Source organism: Diospyros lotus, chromosome 11, assembly GCF_014633365.1.
Source record: "Diospyros lotus cultivar Yz01 chromosome 11, ASM1463336v1, whole genome shotgun sequence".
NCBI classification, from domain to species: domain Eukaryota; kingdom Viridiplantae; phylum Streptophyta; class Magnoliopsida; order Ericales; family Ebenaceae; genus Diospyros; species Diospyros lotus.
Genome location: NC_068348.1, coordinates 23,827,691 through 23,847,662, shown reverse-complemented (window position 1 = coordinate 23,847,662; position 19,972 = coordinate 23,827,691). Strand labels below are relative to the sequence as shown.

The following is a 19,972-nucleotide window of genomic DNA, read 5'->3' as shown; positions in this document are numbered from 1 at the left end:
ACAAAATTCAGTAATTAGTTCCTCAGAAGAGCTGAAATCTCTTGCCCAAACAGGGGAAGACGTCAAAGGGGCACTGAATATCAGATGAAAGCACCATAAGCATGCTGGATCGAGAAAAATAAAATTGCCTTATCATTAAAAAAATAAGCATGCATTGGAATTATAAGGCACTGTAACTAAGTAATTCTATTTTAGTACTCAAAATGTAAAGCCAAAATGTTTGTCATTATGAAATCAGCTTGAAAATTTTTCTAGAATATGTATCAAGTAAGTAAACTAATTAAACCAACATATTATGATACATGTTTCATGCAACGGAATCATATATAGCTAGTTTTAAGATTTGGGGCATGAACTCTGTCCTATTCAACAAATAAAAGTACTGCAACTCTTCCATAAAACAAATTTTACAACTGTAACACAATAACAGAGAAAGAAGATATCTATAGGTGTGGTGTAAGCCACTAAATCATTGTATTTAGATAGTTGTAACTTACTACTCGTGTGCATTCTATTTGGGAAAACATCTAGGAAGGAGATAAATCCCCATAGCATTCAATTTTGAGCTACGAAGAGACATAGTAGAAGAGTTATCAATTTTTACCTTGAGTTGGATCTTATGGATGGGAATGTCGATTAGGCAATAGAAGAGAGACTAGAAAGAAGCCTACTCTTACAAGATGCATTTTAAGAACAATTTATATATTTCCTTGTTAAAAACTGAAGTTCTATTGTGGGCACAGGTAAAATAATAAAATAGCATCTTTTGGATTGTCTCGTTTATAGAAATGAGATAACAAATATACCTAGAACTCCTCTAGTAGCCTCTCACATATGTCCTTACTCTTTTTCTCCTAACTACTAGCACCATACATCTCCTAAGGATCAAACTTGGAACTCCAGAATCAGTTTTAAGCACACAAGCATATTGCGAATAAATTACTGATCAAATCAAAAGAAGAACAAAACCAATACGCGGAACTCAAGACAAGAGGAGAACAATACATCAAGTAACAAAGGCTTAATTCTCGGATCAGTGGCAATTGATTATACTCGCAAACATTATCTTACCGCAACGCAAAAATGAACAATCAGACACAAACCAAAACAATAAATCTTAATCAGGTTTGCACAGTAATCGAGGGCTAAAGCAGACAAGATGGAGAGATGAAGGCGCAGGTGCTTTACCTCACGCGAGACATGCACCGAGAGAGAGAAGAGAGATTTGTGCTCGATCGAAATAATTGGCTTGCATTATCGCCCTGCTTTTATTTGGACGACTACTATATATATATATATATATGTACACTGTGATGCACGCACGGCAAATACTTTAAACTCACCAGCGACGCCGAGCACTACTGAGCGAGCAGCGAGGACGAGAGCGAATGAGAGTGAGCAATGGCGAGGGAGGCAGCGACACAGCAGCGAGAGTGAGCGAGAGAGATCACAGCGAGGTGCGAGCGAGAGAGGGTTAGGGTTTGCAGGAGGCGATTTTGGAAGAGAAGGGGAAAGGAGAAGATTAATTTGGGCCGGGGCGAGGGCGGCGGGGGGGGGGTATATAAATCATTGAAACCGCCGGGGATGTGTGAACATTACTGGCGATTTTTAAGGAGAAGATTAATTTGGGCGGGGGGTATATAAATCATTGAAATCGCCGGGGATTAAAAACCGCCGGTAAGGTTCACATATCCTTGGCGGTTTTAATAAACTGCTGGTAATGTTCACACATCCCAGCGATTTTTGAAACTCGCGGGGATTATGGTGTTTTCCTAACAGTTGTTCAAACTGTCGGGAAAAGTTCGCCGACAAAACCCATATTTCTTGTAGTGGGAAGACTTCCGTTTTTTTTCTACCCAAAATCACTCATATCATCCACTTAATATGAATCTTCCAAACTTAGCAGATTGGAACGTATTTGGTCAAGATATCTATCTAGATACATTGTAGTAATTTATGGTACTATCAATGATCAAGCAATTTATCTAATAAATATATGATAATTTCAATGTAGTTCCTTTTAAATTATAACTCTTATAATTTAAACTCAATTCTTATTTTAAAGCCACTAAAAGGACTTATCGGACTCAATTGACTTAAGCTCCAATAATTCAATTTTGAATCAGTCAAAAAAATTAATTTATTAATTTTTTCATATTCCACTAAAAGAATAGAATTCTTTCTCAAGTGAATTGAAATTATTGAAGTAATAAAATCAATAATTTTATCCTCTAACAAAATGATCCTACACATGACCCCTATCGATCATTTGGAATATTTCAAACTAAGCTAAAATAACTAGAGAGTTCTTTCAAAATATTTATAATTCCTCAAGTCTCATTTTCGATCCAACAATTGATCGTGATCACATTACAATAATAATTTGACTAGACTCGCCAAATTACTGAGTTCATATTTAACTGTTTATCGAAAAATCCCTTGAGTTAATGATCGTACCTTATACAGGTGACGGATTCCGTATTGTAAATATATGTTCCTCGTTACTTCACCTTAATTTTCAAAATATTGAGGTATTGACTAATAATTTTAATCTCACTCATTGATACTCCACAGAAGTTCAAGTTAATAATCAAAGTCCATTATTTATTCAAGATTAAGGTTTCGTGTACAATATGTTAAATAGAATTTAATTTCGCGTGGTTATTGTCGCAAATTAAATTCAACTTGGTTTAGTCTAATATATTTAAAATATACTCTTAATTTTACTGCAAAAGTCAAAGATAAACTTTCAATAAAATTAAAATGACTTTATCAGAATAAAGTGTTCTTAAAATTAAAAAAACTTTATCAGAATAAAGTGTTTGCAATTTATTCACTGGTCATGGATAATAAATTTACATCGCATTATAAATAGAATCTTTCTATACTTAACAACTTAAGTACTCGATTTATAACATCTTTACGATAATTGAATAATTGCTGAAAAAATTAATACACATTAATATTTATTTCAAATGTCGACAAAACACATAAAGATATACCCCTGGGTACATATGGTCTAACAATTGGAGTAACCAAACGATTGGTTTGCTATTTGATTATACCAGTTTTCTCTGCTTAACTATTGAACTCCATCATACGTCAAAATAAGGAAAGGGAGTACTTTTCTTTTGCCGTTGTTCAATCAATTGCTGTCCTGCCTATGGTTGTCTGGAAGTTCTTTTTTATTATTGTAAAGGGGAATAACAAATGGGCGGCTTGATGTTCGATTATTAGTTAAGTGTCCGTGGTATGAATGTCATGAGTTCACTTTTGTATAATAGATGTGGATCATTCTTACCGCATTCATCAGGGGGAATTTGTTCATTCTTTGAATCATCTTCTCTGCTTAAGCTATTGTAATCATTCATACATGGAAAAATGGACCGGTTATCTTACTCAACAACAGAAAAAAGGGACTGGGAGTGTTACATAAAATTAAATGCTCTATTGTTCGTTTTTGCAAATGTATATGTCCTATGTGATGATGGAAATTTATATCCTACTTTTTAACTTTTTAGTGTAGCGGCTAGAAAAATGATTCAGAAAGGCACAACCTCAATTTCCTTGGCAAATATTATGTTTGTTGTTAGTATAGATCTTCTTCTTACATCACTTCACTGACTAGTTTTTACATGCATCAGATTACCAAAAACAAAGATAGATTTGAGCAAGAAAAAGGCAGAGGAGGATATATTGGAGCATCGGAGTTTCAAATCCTTGTGGAGGGAGGGTTATATTGTGCACTGTCGTTCTTTTGGGGGTCTTGTCTGCACAACGTAAAGGAGAGTCCACAGAGAGGGCAACCATTTTTTGAAAGTCCACTTCAAGTGTGTATAGATTGGGATTGTATCTGAATTTACTCGAAAGGTGAACCAGGAGAGAAGACCGTCCTCCCCAAGATTAGTCGGGTTGAAGATTGGAACTGGGTTATTAATAAATAAAAAAAAAGGCAGAGGAGGCAAAATCTGAAATTGCTGCAGATGCAGAAATGGATGTGCTTCAAGATGAGTTGGAAGAGGAACTTCAAAGAGAACGTTTGCTCAGGGAGGAGCTTAGATAAGTATTCGGCCATCCCAGTTGTATTATTTTGATTGTTGGTCTTCTATCATTCTTAGTGATTGGTTAGTATCTTCCTGAATATCATCAACACAGAAATTATAAACGAAATTAGTGTCCTAGAACGCCAAAGGGTTTCTGTTGAAGAAGAAAGGCAAACTCTGAAAAAGCTTGAGCAAGATGAGCTGAGGGCACAGTCAGCTCGGAAGCAAACTTGTTCCAAGAATTTTTGGACTCTTTTGTGTTGGTTATTCTAGTATCTTTGTCATGTCTTAGAATCTAGTGTTTATATAATTTATATGTCATAATGCTCAGAGTTTTAAAAATAGCATAGGAGGGTTCAATTTCAGTGTTTCAAAGTTTCTCTGCTAGTTTTCTTCAGGTGTTTGTCTGGTTTTGTTTTCTTTTGTTTTTGGGGTTCTTTGCAGTAACTTGGTGTCCATACTTTCTGTTTGCATTGGGTACATATATTCAATTAAATACATCTTAAAGAGTAGTTTTGGTTTAGATGGTTGGAACAGCTTGAAAGTATATTTACTCAAATACTTCTCTTTTCATTTTCTTTGGTATATTCTTGATATATAGACAATTATTTTTCATCCCCGCATTCAGGAAATAAGCAATTTTCTCATGTCTTGTATCATGAACCTCTCAATGTATGCTTCTGTCACAAAGATAATTCCAAACTTGGATGACCATTCCAAAATATCAGGCCGTATCCTTTACTTTCTTTGCTGCCATTTTTATATATCATAGACGATAGTTTTGTATCTTGCAGCATTATTATCTCCTTAACCGATGTCAATTCCAGATACTGTGGAAAGAGATAAAAAGGTGGTTGAGAAATTTGAGTTCAACCCGGAGGATGCAACTGCCTTTGATACATGTAACAGCATTTGGAAGATGATAAGCCTGAAACAGAAATTTCAAAATTTTTCCCTTTCCAAGGCATGAATAATGCAGCTCAGAAGTGTGTATTTATCCTAGTATTTCTTGTATACTCTGGAAGGAAGTGTTTTTCCATTTTGATTCCCCATTCCGTATGATTCCATATTTTTGATTGAGCAATTTTCTGGCGATTGAAGGGTGACTTAGTTGGACCAAAAGGGTGATTTCATTGTCCGTAGATGCTCATACAACTTGTTTGCTATTTCTCGTTTTAGTCTCTTCTTGTCATGTCAAAGAACACATTGATCTTTCTTAATTTTGGGAATACTAGATAACAATCTCCCATTACTTTACTTCCATCAGTAACTTTTATCAAACATTCGATTATGATATGAAATCAGCTGTTCAGAGATTCTTTCTGCATGGTGTTCTCACATTAGTCATCCTAAGACTCAGTTTTTACATGTTAGGGTTGTAAATCTGTAGGAGTTACAGCTAGCCAGGCAGAATGGCCCAACAGTCTTCAATCTATTATCCACCTTTAATGATTGAATTAGAGTCCTTTCTGGCCTTTCCTTAATGACAAGAATCAAAAGTCAGAAACCAATTTAATGATCACATGCCTGAGTTCACCTACTAGGACTTGGGAGAGTCATCTGTCTTTAGCCGTAAGAACAGGTACTGTTGTTGTATTTACAAAGCTGCAAAAATTATTCATTCATTACCAGCATTTGCATTGAGTTGTCAATTAAACTGGAGGACATGATTTCTTAGCCACGCTTTTGATAACATTGAATAGTTTTTTTTTCAATCCGAAGCTGGTAACATTTAATATTAGGAGGTAACAAAGTAATAAATTTCATCCCATTTCCTTACAGATTCTACATTGCACAACTTGGGTTCTACAGATCAAATATCAGCCTGGCAATTACTGCACAACAGCAGGTGCTCTAAATTCTGCAAAATGTTTCAATCTTCATCTTGTTTGTTTATGAAGCTGTTGGCGATTCAGATTCCTTCTGCGTTGGTGGCTTAGATTGCTGTCTTTTAGCCTCACTTGCACAGCAGCCTTGACCAATAGAGTTCTCTTTGTGAGCTGAGTTGATCATATCTTGATGTGAGCTGCAAACTTCAGGTACCCGGGGGCCTTGTAAGCTCTGCAGACATAGGACAGAAAATTTTGGTAGTCCTGCGTACAGAAAGTGAATATGGTGTTAAGAGAGGGGGAGGCTGTGCCTGCATCTCAGGGTAAATAACACTTTTTATCCTGAGATGGAATCAACACTCAATAATTACTTTTAAATAACACTTTTAGTAAGAACTCATCAAATTATCAATGGTTAAATCTATATTTTTGTCCTTATATTTTTATATAATTATTTGAACTTTTCGTTATTTTGATTATACACTTATATCTATATTTTCACGTCAATTTAATATCTGTATTTTGACTTTTTTTTGTATGACAACTTGAGCTTTTCGTTGTTTTGATTATATCCTTATTTTTTTTTTTCGAATCAATTTAACCCTGTACATTAACATGTAAAAAAAATGTTAAAATATTAAATTGACTCATCTTATTTTATTTTTTTTATACATATCAAAGTACATTGATTAAATTGATACAAAAAATAGGTACATGATCGTAATTGAATTAAATAACGAAAAATTTAGATTGTCACATAAAAAGAAAGTCAAAATATAAAAATTAAATTAACTAAAAAATACAAGTATAGAGATGTAACTAAAATAATAACAAATTTAAATAGTCAAAAATCAATTAAGACTATTAAAATCAATCAAAAATCACTATCAGTGGGTTGTAGGTCAAACATTTAGTGAGATAAAGAGAGAGAGAGGGGACTAACATCTTAAAGTGGTTGATTATTAACAATCACCCATGGCACGAATCTATGAGGTGGAGTCAGGCCAGCAGTTTCATCGGCATAACTTCGTTCAAGCTACAGAGTCGGATTGAATTTGGTGAGAGACATGACAATTAATAAAATCACGTAAAAAACAAGGTTACTTTGTATTGATATTTTGTATCATGTGCTATGTTCTTCTGTATTAGTGCTCAAATAACATTTCTAACTATAAAGCATAGAAACTTACCTGAAAACCAAGTCCACTGTTGTAGCAATCAACAAGAGGCTTTGAATTCAACCCTTCTGATCTAAAACAAGACTCCCACTCACTGTGCTTGTTCTGCAGATGCAATCGCTCCTCGCATTTGACGAATCTGAAGCTGAAATGAGCCCCCTGGACAAGAACTAAAATGGGAAATTAACATCAAGCAAAACCCAGTTCTGCCATCTTCATAGCTGAGCTACATATTTGTAAGAACAAGCTTCAATTAGATCCAACCAAGCATCTGTTTTTACCAGGTCAGGCCAGACTTTAATGGCTCAGGCTTCCACTGTATTTAGCACACACTCATCCGGGACATGCTGCACGTTGCATTCGCTTCAAATTATACACAAAATTTGCCATAAATCTAAAGATATCTTCAACTAGATAAGGCTATATTAGTCTCTTTTGCCACAACTAGATTTTCGTGTATTTAGTCAAATGCACGTCATTTGTGGACTATTCACCATTGTGTGTGAACCAGTTAGTTTACCTACTGAACAGTCAGAAGGGTAAAAGATGAAGAAGATGAAGAGGATGAGGGAAAGAGAGACAGACCTGGCAAACCCAGGTATTGTTATCTTTGAGGAAAGTGTTACCCCATGGGACCAGCCTGAGATTGATAATGGAGATGAGTCCATTCTCAAAGATCTTGGCCAAGCTATTTACCATGAAGTTCGCACAGTATGGGCAGAGAGCTTCATCTCTCAGTATGCACCTCAACTCCTCCTCTTCTGTATATATAATATATATATATATATATCATCTTCTTTATTTTAGTTAAAGATTTGATGGGTTAAGCTTGGAAGAATGAAATTAATTCACAGTAAACATGGTCACTTAACAAGAACACATAAAGATTAACCTTTTCGTACATGAACATGATAATGGTGAGGGCCTCATCTCTTGCATTCCTTTTTAATTTCTTTATCGTTTATTGTGTATTCTCCTGTTCATAAACAATTCTAAGCTTGGATAAAGGGAGAAAGTTGGATTAGTCTGGTTGGTTGGTAGTTACGCTCCTTATGCTTTTCTTCAGTTCTGTCTGCAACGATTCTTTTGCTGCCACTGGTTGACAACATAATAATAACAATAATAATATATTATTATTATTATTATTATTATTATTATTATTATTGTTGTTGTTGCTGCTGCTGCTGCTGCTGCTGCTCTGCTCCTGTTGTTGTTACTATTACTATTATTATTATCAATCTATTTCATTTCTGAAATTAAAAGCAAAAAAAGAACTGAGTGGGGCCATTGCCTGGTGAAAATTAATACATTTTATTTGATGGACAGCCCTGGAGAATTAATGATTAGCCTCCTTAATATTTAGAAAAGAGAAAAAAAAAAAAAAAAAACAAAAATATGAGATCACGTGTTCAATAGAGAGTAAAAGTTCGATTTATCCGAATTGATTGAATCGAATGATGATTCGGTTCAATTTTGTTTTTACATTTATTCGATTTGATTAGTTTTTTTTTTTTTAAGTTCGATTTTCGGTTTAGTGTTTTGGTTAAAAGAACCAAATTAACCGAATCAACCAAATTTTAAAATGATGTTATTTTGATATTTATAAAACGGCTTTGTTTTCTTTGATTTTGTATATTTTTTATCAGTTACTTCGATTTTCTTCTATTTTTTTGCATTTATTCGATTTAATCGATTCGATTTGATTTATACGATTTGGGTTTGGTGTTTTCGGTTATTGCTTAATTCAATTTTTTGGGTTAATTGGTTGGTTTAGTTCGATTTTGCATATCAATTCAGTTAATTGATTAATGAATTTTGGTCGATTTAATTAAGTTAAATTGTACAAAAACGAAAATAAAAAAAATGATATAATACGAAATGAAATTGAGAAAATGACATTTAAAAAAAATTCAAAATATGAGGGAAACGAGTAAATAAAAAATTATAGAATTTTTTTGTAAATATAAATTTTAATATAAAAAATAAAAAAAATAATTATTCAATCAAAAAATAAACATAAATTTCATAATACATTCAAACAAATATAAATATAAGTTCTATGGTTCATCAATAAAGACTTATTAATTAAAAATAAATAATAAATTTAGAAAAAAAAACATAATCAAACTTAATATAAATAATAAATTTAAAAATTTACTCATTTTTAAAAATAAATAATAAATTTAAAAATTTTGAATTAAAAACAAAAAACATTATGTCTCTAACTTGGTTGACACATAATTTTTTCTCAATTTTTTTTTCTTTTAGATGGAAATGCATTTATGATATTTTTTTAATATTATAAAATAACTCTGAAACATTTTTAAAATTGTTTAAATAGCTCAAAAATTTATTTTTGACTTTTTGGTATTTTGAAAATAAAAACATTTTAAAAATATCAAAATAACTCATCTGAAATATTTTCGTGCATCATATCACATGACATTTGAAATTCAGAATTTGAAGTCTAAGTGACTTACTCTTTCTTAAATATTTTACTTCTCTTATAATTTAAAGTTTAATATTCTTAATAAACTATAATCTACAAAAAAAAATGTGTTTAATAAACTTATTAAAATGATGTTATTTATCTTACAAACATCATAAGATACCAAATTTGAGCCACAAAAAATATAAAATAAGAACCTTGAATTAAATTTAAGTTAAAATAATGAAAAATTCTATTTACAATCATATTTTTTCTCTCTGCAATTCACTTTTAATATTTCTAAAATACCCTGATATAAAAATTTATATTTACCTTTTATTTAAATATTTGACGCTCAACCATCCATCATTACTTTTCAAGCATGTGCTTCACTTTCTTGACCATCATCGCCACAACCACTTTACTCACCTAGAATTGAATATCGCACAACCATTGTTATTTAACATCAAGTATTACGCAGCCACTATTATTCAACACCAAATATTGCTCAGCCTAGTTCTCCTTGCCATAGCCAATTACCAATTACTATCAGCGATGAAAAATTATTATCCTCAAATGTTTATGCAGAGTTTGACGAAGAAGATAACTAGTATTCCTGTTTTGGCAAAAAATAACACAATTTACAACATCTATTATTAGTCAAATCAAATAATTTATATATACATACACGACAGATGAATTAAAAAAATAAAATTAATTAAAAAATAAAAAATACTCTTTCAGTGCCTTGAAACGAACCCGGGATTCGGGGACGCCCCGAACCTCAGAGTTTGGGGAATGGGGGACTCTCAAAATCCCAGAGTTCGGGCAATTTGGGGTTCCCCCAACCCCGAAGTTCGGGGAACTCCTAATCGCCCTAACCCTAGTCTTCTAGGTGTTTGGGGAATCTCAAACCTCAGGATTCGGAAGAATTGTCTTCTCTTGATTTTAATTATATAATACTATATATCATATACTATCCATTCTCCCGAACTCATGGGTTCGGGAGAATGGATGCTATTATATATTATTATATATTATATGTATATTATTATATATATATATATTATAACTATATATATAATGATTTTGTATATAAATTATTTCAAATGTATATAAATTATTATGAATTTTTGAATTAATATGATATTTTTTTTGAATTAATGTTGCTTTAATTTTTTTTTTAGTTAAATGCAAATCGTAATAAAATTATGTTTATTTTTATTTTTTTAAAATTTATGATATTTTATCATAAATTAAATAAAGTTAAATTAAATAAAATATAATAACAAATATTAAAATAAAATATTATTATAAATAACTTAATACACGTTCAAAAGTTATAATTATAATAATATAACAAATAATTCTAATGATCTGAGGAAGAAGAAGAAGATTAGAATTCGATACACGTGGGGTGTCTTTTTTGAGGGATGATATTTGAAGGGTATGTTTGGAATATAAATGGTTGTAGACAGTAATAAATGTGGTTGTAAATAGTAAAATATAATATTTTATTAATTATAGAGAAAAAAAAATATGATTGTAAATAGAATTTTTTTAAAATAATCTAAATTCCCCCCCCCCCCCCCAAAAAAAAATCGAGTAAATTACATCTTTAGTTAAAACATTGGGGAGGACTTCAATTGGGCTTCACGTTACGACGCAAGCCCATCCGATGACTGAAATTCCAAACCCTACCCGTACCCCTCAAGCATAATAGGGCTTTGCGCCTCTCTTCTTGTTCACTCACAGAAGCAGCAGACGGAGAAGGCGGAGTCGGAGTCTGTGAAGCCGACGAATCCGACATGGTCTGCAAATCTCTCCCTCCTCTCTATCATCGATGCGTTTACATAAAATCTATGGCGGCGTTGATTAATGTTTTGTTCGATGAAAGTTTCATTGAGTAGGTTTTGCTAGATTGCTTTGATTCTTATTATATATGTTTTGTAGGGATTTATGTGATTGGGACTGATTGTTTTATCTGTAGCCGTCCGATTCGGTCTCAGTTTGGTTTATGCTTTGCACAATGGTCGTGATCTGTTGTATGATTGCATGCGTTAAAAATTCTTTCTTGGTCGCCGTGGTTGGGAAGGGGGGCATGTATCACCTGTTCACGTTAAATAATTTTTTACAGAAACAAAGGACCATATTCAACAGAGATTTATGAATGTTGAGGGATATTATGTAGATGTATGGCTAAGGAAGCCATGTAGCATCATTCTGAAACAAGCACAATGGGTAGCAAAGTTATGTGTGTGTGTTGTACATTAGCTATGTTAGTTGACTTGCAATAAATAGATGTCTTGTTTACTTCCATATATCGGAGCTCTAGAAGAGGTGCCACATATACTTGAATTGATATTGGAAAATGTAGAAATTCTGTGCTGATGAAATAAGTCTGGTGGGACTGAAAAGTGAGCGATTAAGGAGAGATGGAAGGAGTATTTCATAAAATTATTCAATGATGATGGCGACACAAGAGTTAGGTTGGGACATCTTAGTAACTCCGAAGGGAATGTGAGCTATATATTTTATCGACGCATAAGTCCAAATAAAATAAGGCAAGCATTAAAAAAGATGAAAAATCATAAGGCGGTGGGATCAGATAATATACCAATAGAAGCATGGAAATGCATGGGAGAAGAGGGTATCTCCTGGCTAACGAAATTATTTTACGCGATTCTTAAATTAAAAAAGATGCCAGATGAGTGGAGGAAGAGTACTTTGGTCCCTATATATAAGAACAAATGAGATGTTCAAAACTGTGAAAATTACAGAGGAATTAAGTTAATGAGCCATAACATGAAACTCTGGGAGAGAGTAATAGAGCAGAGGCTCAGAAAAGAAATAGAGGTTTTAAAAAATCAGTTTGGTTTCATGCTCGGTAGGTCAACAATGAAAGCTATATACCTATTGAGGCGCCTAATGGAAAGGTATCAGGATCATCAGAAGGACCTACATATGGTGTTTATAGATTTAGAAAAAGCCTATGATAGGATCCCTAGAGAAGTATTATGAAGGGTTTTAGAGAAGAAAGGAGTCCGAATAGTCTATATACAAGCCCTTAAGAACATGTATCATGGTGCAGAGACAAGGGTCAGAACATGCTGAGGGTATACTAAACCGTTTAAAATTACAATAGGATTGCATCAAGGTTCTGCACTAAGTCAATACTTATTTGCTTTAGTAATGGATGAACTCACTAAAGATATTCAGATATAGGTGCCATGGTGTATGCTATTTGTAGACGATATAGTGTTGGTGGATGAAACAAAAGGAGTGAACACTAAGCTTGAGTTATGGAGAAACAATTTAGAATCTAAGGGAGTTAAATTAAGCAGAAAGAAAACAGAATATATGGAATGTAAATTTAGTAAGAATGCAAGAGTGGAGGATGTTATAATAAAATTGGAAGACCAAATTTTACAAAGAAAAGACCATTTTCGATATTTGGGATCAGTGATTCAAAAAGATGGAGAAATTCACAAGGATGTCACACATAGAATTAAGGCAGATTGGCTAAAATAGAGAAATGCATCAGGGGTGTTATGTGATGGTAAAATCCCATTAAAATTGAAAGGAAAATTCTATAGGACAGCTATAAGACCAGTTTTGTTGTACGGCTCAGAATGTTGGGCAGTCAAATACCAACATGAGCAAAAGATGAGTGTAGCGGAGATGAGGATGTTAAGATGGATGTGCGGCCATACAAGAAAAGATAAAATTAGAAATGAAGTTATTCGTAATAAGATAAGAGTAGTGCCAATAGAGGAGAAGATGAAAGAGACTAGACTAAGATGGTTTGGTCATGTGAGAAGGAGACCAAGAGACGCTCTTGTGAGGAGAGTTGATGAAATGGAACAATTAATTAAAAAAAGAGGTAAAGGCAGACCTAAGAAGACTTTGAGGGAGACATTAAAGTTTGATATGAAGTGTATGGATCTCAATAAAGATATGACAAAAGATAGAAACACATGGAAGTTTAGAATTCATGTAGCCAACTCCACATAGTGGGATAAAGGCTGGATATATTGTTGTTGTTGTTGTTGTTGCTGTAATTCTTAATAGAATGTTAATAGGAAAAAGAAACTTTTCAGATTTCAATTCCAATTATAACTGAATACTAATTGGAATTGGTATTTTGTTTACTGCTGTAATTTTAATAGAATCCTAATAGGAAAAGGAAACTTTTCATATTCCAATTCCAATTATAACTAAATACTGAATAATACTGATATATTCTGCTAAAAATTATATCTCCTGCTAAGCATTTGGTTTGATTTGTGCTTTTTTTAATCTGCCAACTGATTTGTCTATGTTGCATAGGGACTGCTGTCTAACTGACTTCAAAATCCAAGTTGTTGATCACATTGAAGTCATTCATCAATTGCAAGAGATGGAGGGAGATGATGACTATGTGGAATACATTCCAGTGGCCAAGCGTAGAGCAATGGAAGCACAGAAGATACTCCAGCGCAAGGGGAAATCTTCAGCATTTGAAGATGAAACTGAGAGGTTAAAACTTGCTGAAGCTAAACCAAGTTTGCTTGTGAAGGCCTCTCAGCTTAAGCGTGACCAGCCGGAGATTAGTCCCACAGAACAAATGGTGCAGCAAGAGAAGGAAATGATCGAACACCTGTCAGATAGGAAGACATTGATGTCTGTTCGTGAGCTTGCAAAAGGAATAACTTATAAGGAGCCCCTGTTGACAGGATGGAAACCACCTCTACGAATTAGAAGGATGCCAAGAAAAGAATGTGATGCCATTCGGAAGCAGTGGCATATTATTGTTGATGGTGAAGATATCCCCCCACCAATTAAAAATTTCAAGGAAATGCTGTTTCCAGAGCCAATTCTGAACATGTTGAAAGCTAAAGGAATTGTACAACCAACACCTATTCAAGTGCAAGGGCTTCCTGTTGTCTTGTCAGGTAGAGATATGATAGGGATTGCTTTTACGGGTTCTGGCAAAACATTAGTTTTTGTTCTGCCGTTGATCATGGTGGCACTGCAAGAAGAGTTGATGATGCCTGTTGTTCCTGGCGAAGGGCCATTTGGATTGATAATTTGTCCATCTAGGGAGCTTGCTAGGCAAACTTATGAGGTTGTGGAGCAATTTTTGGTTCCAATGAGGGAGTATGGCTTTCCAGAACTGAGGCCATTGCTCTGCATTGGTGGTGTTGATATGCGGACGCAATTGGAGGTTGTGAAGAAGGGTGTGCATATCGTTGTTGCCACCCCTGGGAGGTTGAAGGACATGCTCGCAAAGAAGAAGATGAGCCTTGACAATTGTAGGTAAGTACTTTCTAATCTAGTTTTGCTGAATATCATGTTATGGGTTATTATGTTTTTCCTTATCCAACTATAGTTTATGTGGTTCATGCAGTAACCTGCTTTGAAATTGTAGCTTATTATTACAATAATGTAGAAGCTTTGTTACTTTTCATGATAAACTTTAAATGCACTTAGTTTCTGAGATGTTGCACACAGTTTTGGTCTATAAGAATGTGGTAGAAAGATAGTAATTGACTTTTACAAGTTTGTTTTAATGTGTTATGGCTGATGCTTTTCTTCTCATGATATATTAGTTGCTTGCTATGGATAGGGATTATTTGTCTTTGCTATTAGCTGAATGCACACTGTTGGATGAGATCAGTTTTCTGTTAGAAGTATAAGTGGAGAAGGACTCTAGAAGCATGATAATACACGCTGGAACTCAAGATTATCTTCAGATTATTTAAATTTATGTTTGTTAGTAGTAGATAACTGTTGTGATCTTTTGTATTTTACATCTTTTTTATCTCCTAAGTTTTAGGAGATAGTTATCCCTATTTTTTAGGAGTATAGTACCCAATCCTTTCCTACTTTTTAGGAAAGTGATATAGCAGTAGTTTGTATATATATATTTCTGCTACTCTCGGATTTAATTCAAGCAAGTTATTGGATTATTTCAAAGTCTTGTTTCACACACCGTCTAGGCATGGTTGGTAATGTGATTCTGTTATGATATATTTATGTTTTCTGTGGTGCCTTTTTCTTTAACTGGCAGGAAAGCAGTGTGAAAGTTGGATGAATTCTCTGTTGCTTGTTTACTATTGATTGCCAAGGATTGTAATGGAATCACAATAGTGCTGAGCTTTTGTGCTATGTATGGTCTTTACATGTTGCTTGTTTTTACAGGTATTTAACTTTAGACGAAGCAGATAGATTGGTGGATCTGGGATTTGAGGATGACATAAGAGAGGTGTTTGATCACTTCAAAGCTCAAAGGCAGACCCTTCTGTTTTCTGCAACCATGCCGACAAAGATTCAGAACTTTGCTAGAAGTGCTTTGGTTAAACCTGTTACTGTTAATGTGGGGAGGGCTGGAGCAGCAAATCTTGATGTGATCCAAGAGGTGGAGTACGTGAAACAAGAAGCAAAGATCGTGTATCTTCTCGAGTGCTTGCAGAAGACCCCTCCTCCCGTTTTAATTTTCTGTGAGAATAAAGCGGATGTTGATGATATCCATGAATATCTTCTCTTGAAAGGAGTCGAAGCAGTTGCCATTCACGGAGGGAAGGATCAAGAGGAGAGAGAGTACGCCATTTCATCGTTTAAAGCAGGCAAGAAAGACGTATTGGTGGCAACAGATGTCGCCTCGAAGGGGTTGGATTTTCCGGAGATTCAGCATGTCATTAACTATGACATGCCTGCTGAAATAGAGAATTATGTGCATAGGATTGGACGAACAGGAAGATGCGGGAAGACTGGAATCGCTACGACATTCATCAACAAGAATCAGAGTGAGACGACTCTGCTTGACTTGAAGCACTTGTTGCAAGAAGCAAAGCAGAGAATACCACCAGTACTGGCAGAGCTGAATGATCCCATGGAAGACGTTGATGCAATCACCAACGCGAGCGGGGTTAAAGGCTGTGCCTACTGTGGCGGTCTTGGTCATCGTATTCGTGATTGCCCCAAATTAGAACATCAGAAGAGCCAGGCAATTGCCAGCTCTAGGAGGGATTATTTCGGATCAGGAGGCTATAGGGGAGAGATGTGATGCATGTGCGTATGTTAGTGCTTCCAAAGCCAAGCCAGACCAGACCATTGCCGCTCTCTCTCTCTCATATATTTATATGTATATATATGTAGTTCTCTCTCTCTCTCTCTCTCTCTCTCTCTCTCTCTCTCATATATTTATATGTATATATGTAGTTTATGTTTTAATCCAACCTCGTACAAGTCAACAAAGGAGAAAGATGGATGTTTTGTTTTCATTGCCAAAGACTAGGGGACGATGCATTTGAGTTGAGTTCAAGGGCTGAATGGGGAGCCGTCATATTTGTTCCGATTGCGCGCCTGAAGTCATTTTATTCCTCAGCAAAACCACCACCACCACTATCTAGAATTATAACAGACCTGCAAAGGGAGGGCTGGGGCCAGAGCCAGTTTTGTTGGTACTCATAAATTTGTTTATTATGATTACACCTGTTTATTATGATTAGGTGTAATCATAATAAATTTAAAAATTAAATTTTAATTAATATTAAAAAATTTATATATTAGTTTTGAAAATGTAATATCTTAAACTTTAATTAGTATTAAAAAATTCATGTATTGGTCTTGCATTAAATTAAAGACGGTGATTGATTAATTATTAAAATAAAATTATTTATTATATTATATATTTATTTATAAATTATAATTATAAATATAAATTAAAAATTTTAAATGTGAGGAAATATGGATTTTTTAATGTTAATTAAAAATTTACTTGAAATTTTTAATATTTGATCTTGAAATTTAATTTTTGTAGTAACAACAAAATTTTGAAAATATGAATTTTGATTTATTTTTCTTTTACTATGTATTAATTTTATTATATAGTCTTGTAAATGTGATATGTTAAATCTTAATTAATATTGAAAAACTCATACATTAATATTTATTTTTTAATAATTGAGAAATTAATCAAAAATAATATTATAAATATTTTTGATTAATAATATTTATAAAAAATATTTTTTTAATTCATTAAAAAATTATATATCTATACATGATTTAATTAATAATTTAAATTGTCTATTCAAATTTTTTATTAATAATATTTATTTAATTGATAATGAAAAGTTCCAAAGTACTTTATAGGAGATCTCCAATTACTTTGGAATAATAAGTATTAAATGTAAATTATTTTTATTTTATACAAATGAATAATTTTTTATAATTTAATTAATAATTTAAGTTGTCTATTCATATTTTTCAGAAATAATATTTATTTTTGATTGATTGAAGGATTAATTGAAGAATTAATTATAAATAATATTATAAATATTTTTAATTAATAATATTAATAAAAACAATACTTATTTTTAATTAATTGAGGAATTAATTTATGAGAAGATTAATTGAGTTTAAAATTAAGTTATAAATAAATATTATAAATAGTATTCGATATTCATGCTTAATTTTTTAATTTAATTACTATCTTTAATTTATTAGAAAACACAAGCATTTAAATACTGTTACTTTTAGTCATTAATGCAAGTTTTGGAGGGAAAAATTGTTTTACAAACTATCCTACTTCATAGAAACTCGTCATTTTTGTTTCGATTGCACGCCTAAAGTCATTTTATTCCTCAGCAAAACCACCACCACCACTACCTAGAATTATAACAGACCTGTAAAGAGAGGGCTGGGGTTAGGGCCAGTTTTGTTGGTACTCAAAAATTTGTTTTGCTTTTTTCAAAATTTCAAATTTTAATGAGAGCATATTTACTCTTGTTGTAGTGTGGTAGTCATATTTTGTGACACAGTTAGCTAACAACTTCATAGAAACCCGACGGGCAATTGAATCGGTGGTGGCTCTTCCACTGTACCAGAATTGATATAATAATTTCTAGAATTTTATTAGAAGACTTTTTTTGTGTGTAAATAAAATATATTAACAAGAAAAGAACGCATAAGAAAAAAACATTGCGACATATTTTGGACACTTAAAATACCAATAGCTCTACATGATACTAGTGTATTATGAGTATTTAGAATATCTCTTGAAATTCTAGAACAATCTCTATATAAGTAAAACAAGCACATTAGTAGAAAAAGTCTATCTAGAAATAATGTTTTAAATCTCAGCACATCAAAACAATAAAGTCTTACACATCAAATATGAAGCATAGAAAGAGCACATAGATAAATCACGAATATCTTATATAAAGGTTCATTAATCTTATAAATATCAAAGCAACCTATGAGGACATTCTTAAGACATTCTCAAGAACATACGAGAACATTTAAGATTACACTAAAGCTTTTGTTGTTACCATAATGCAACAACTAAAACTTGTTTGTTTTGAGGAAGCTTAGCAAAAAGTCAGCAGGGCTAAGCGAAAAAACAAGATATGTCAAGAATGGGTCATCCAAACGGGGTCCTATGGAAGGATGGCTCTTGAAGAAGAATGGTCTTTAGATGTAAGAGGTCGTGGAAGGACTTTCAAGAGAAGCTGTGCAGAAGGGTCTTTCGAAGGGGTCTTCAAGGAAGCTCGAGTCTTCTAACCTACAAGATAGTAAACGGTCAGAAAGCACGTAGAGAGATTTCTCACACGAGCCTTCTGATACCTAAGTCAAACGTGGTCATGTTGTGGAAGCATGCAAATGGATGTTGGGTGGTGTTTCGTGAAGAGCAGAAGGTCTTCGGAAGAGTATGCGTGAAAGAGTCAGAATGAGGTCTTCAGATGTGTAAGATAGACCAGGAAGATGAGGGGTTGGAGGGTATTTATACTCCTTAAATGACTGGGACACATGGCACATATGCATGAACAGACGTGGCACGATCCTTTGAGTGAAGGTGTCCAGTTGTCACTGGGCTAGGCTTCAGGAGGACCTTGGTGGGCCAAGTCTTCAGGGAAGCTAGTCCCTAAAAGATCTTTGGAAGACTACATAGGCCTTCAGGGAAGCTAGTCTCAAAAAGGTCTTTGGAAGGCTGCTCAGGTCCTTGGGGAATGAGGCCCTTGAAGACTTTTTCGAGAGAAAGCAATCTTAGGGTTGAAATGACTTCTTCGGAGGAACTCCCCCGAAGGTCCTTTGGAAGAAATCTCGTGGAATGTATGTTATAACAATAACTCCCCACTTTTGCCTTTAATTGAAGGTCAGAGGGAAGAGTACACAAAAATACAGGGAAATTATCTCAAAGAAGGAAAAACTTGCTCCAGGATCAAGCATGACTCAAGAGCTAGGGCCAATTTCCATCGCTGATCTAGAGGCTCTAGAGGATGGTCAACCAAGGAACTAGGTCATGGTTCCAACAATGGCTACTAGGCATCTCTATGTATCCTTTCCACCACTAGTAATTTAGGTTCTTGATGCACCTTCTTTTGGGTTTTGAGGTGTATTTTTGTCTTTCATTTCATGCATTCATGCTTGTTGTAAATGTTTTTCATAAATGAATGAAACAAGATTATCCTAGACTTATCAGTTGTGTCGATTATGCAAGGCATATGTATG

General features: G+C 33.6%; 2 protein-coding genes and 1 pseudogene across 2 annotated transcripts; 2 read left to right on the top strand and 1 right to left on the bottom strand.

Moving 5' to 3' along the window:
- Positions 1-3,949: 3,949 nt before the first annotated feature.
- Positions 3,950-5,138, top strand: LOC127812784 (kinetochore protein SPC24 homolog; the record flags this gene model as incomplete). Its single annotated transcript, XM_052353313.1, has 5 exons — positions 3,950-4,053; positions 4,130-4,255; positions 4,488-4,587; positions 4,645-4,774; positions 4,871-5,138. Coding segments are annotated over 5 exons (603 nt in total), but the record flags the coding sequence as incomplete, so codon positions are not given.
- Positions 5,139-5,826: 688 nt separating this feature from the next.
- LOC127812783 (gamma-interferon-responsive lysosomal thiol protein-like) lies at positions 5,827-11,288 on the bottom strand (annotated as a pseudogene).
- LOC127813111 (DEAD-box ATP-dependent RNA helicase 35) lies at positions 11,146-16,814 on the top strand. The gene is made up of 3 exons (XM_052353876.1): positions 11,146-11,289; positions 13,808-14,776; positions 15,662-16,814. The coding sequence occupies exons 2-3, from the start codon at positions 13,878-13,880 to the stop codon at positions 16,524-16,526; spliced, it is 1,764 nt and encodes a 587-aa protein (XP_052209836.1). The 5' UTR covers positions 11,146-11,289; positions 13,808-13,877; the 3' UTR covers positions 16,527-16,814.
- Positions 16,815-19,972: the final 3,158 nt, after the last annotated feature.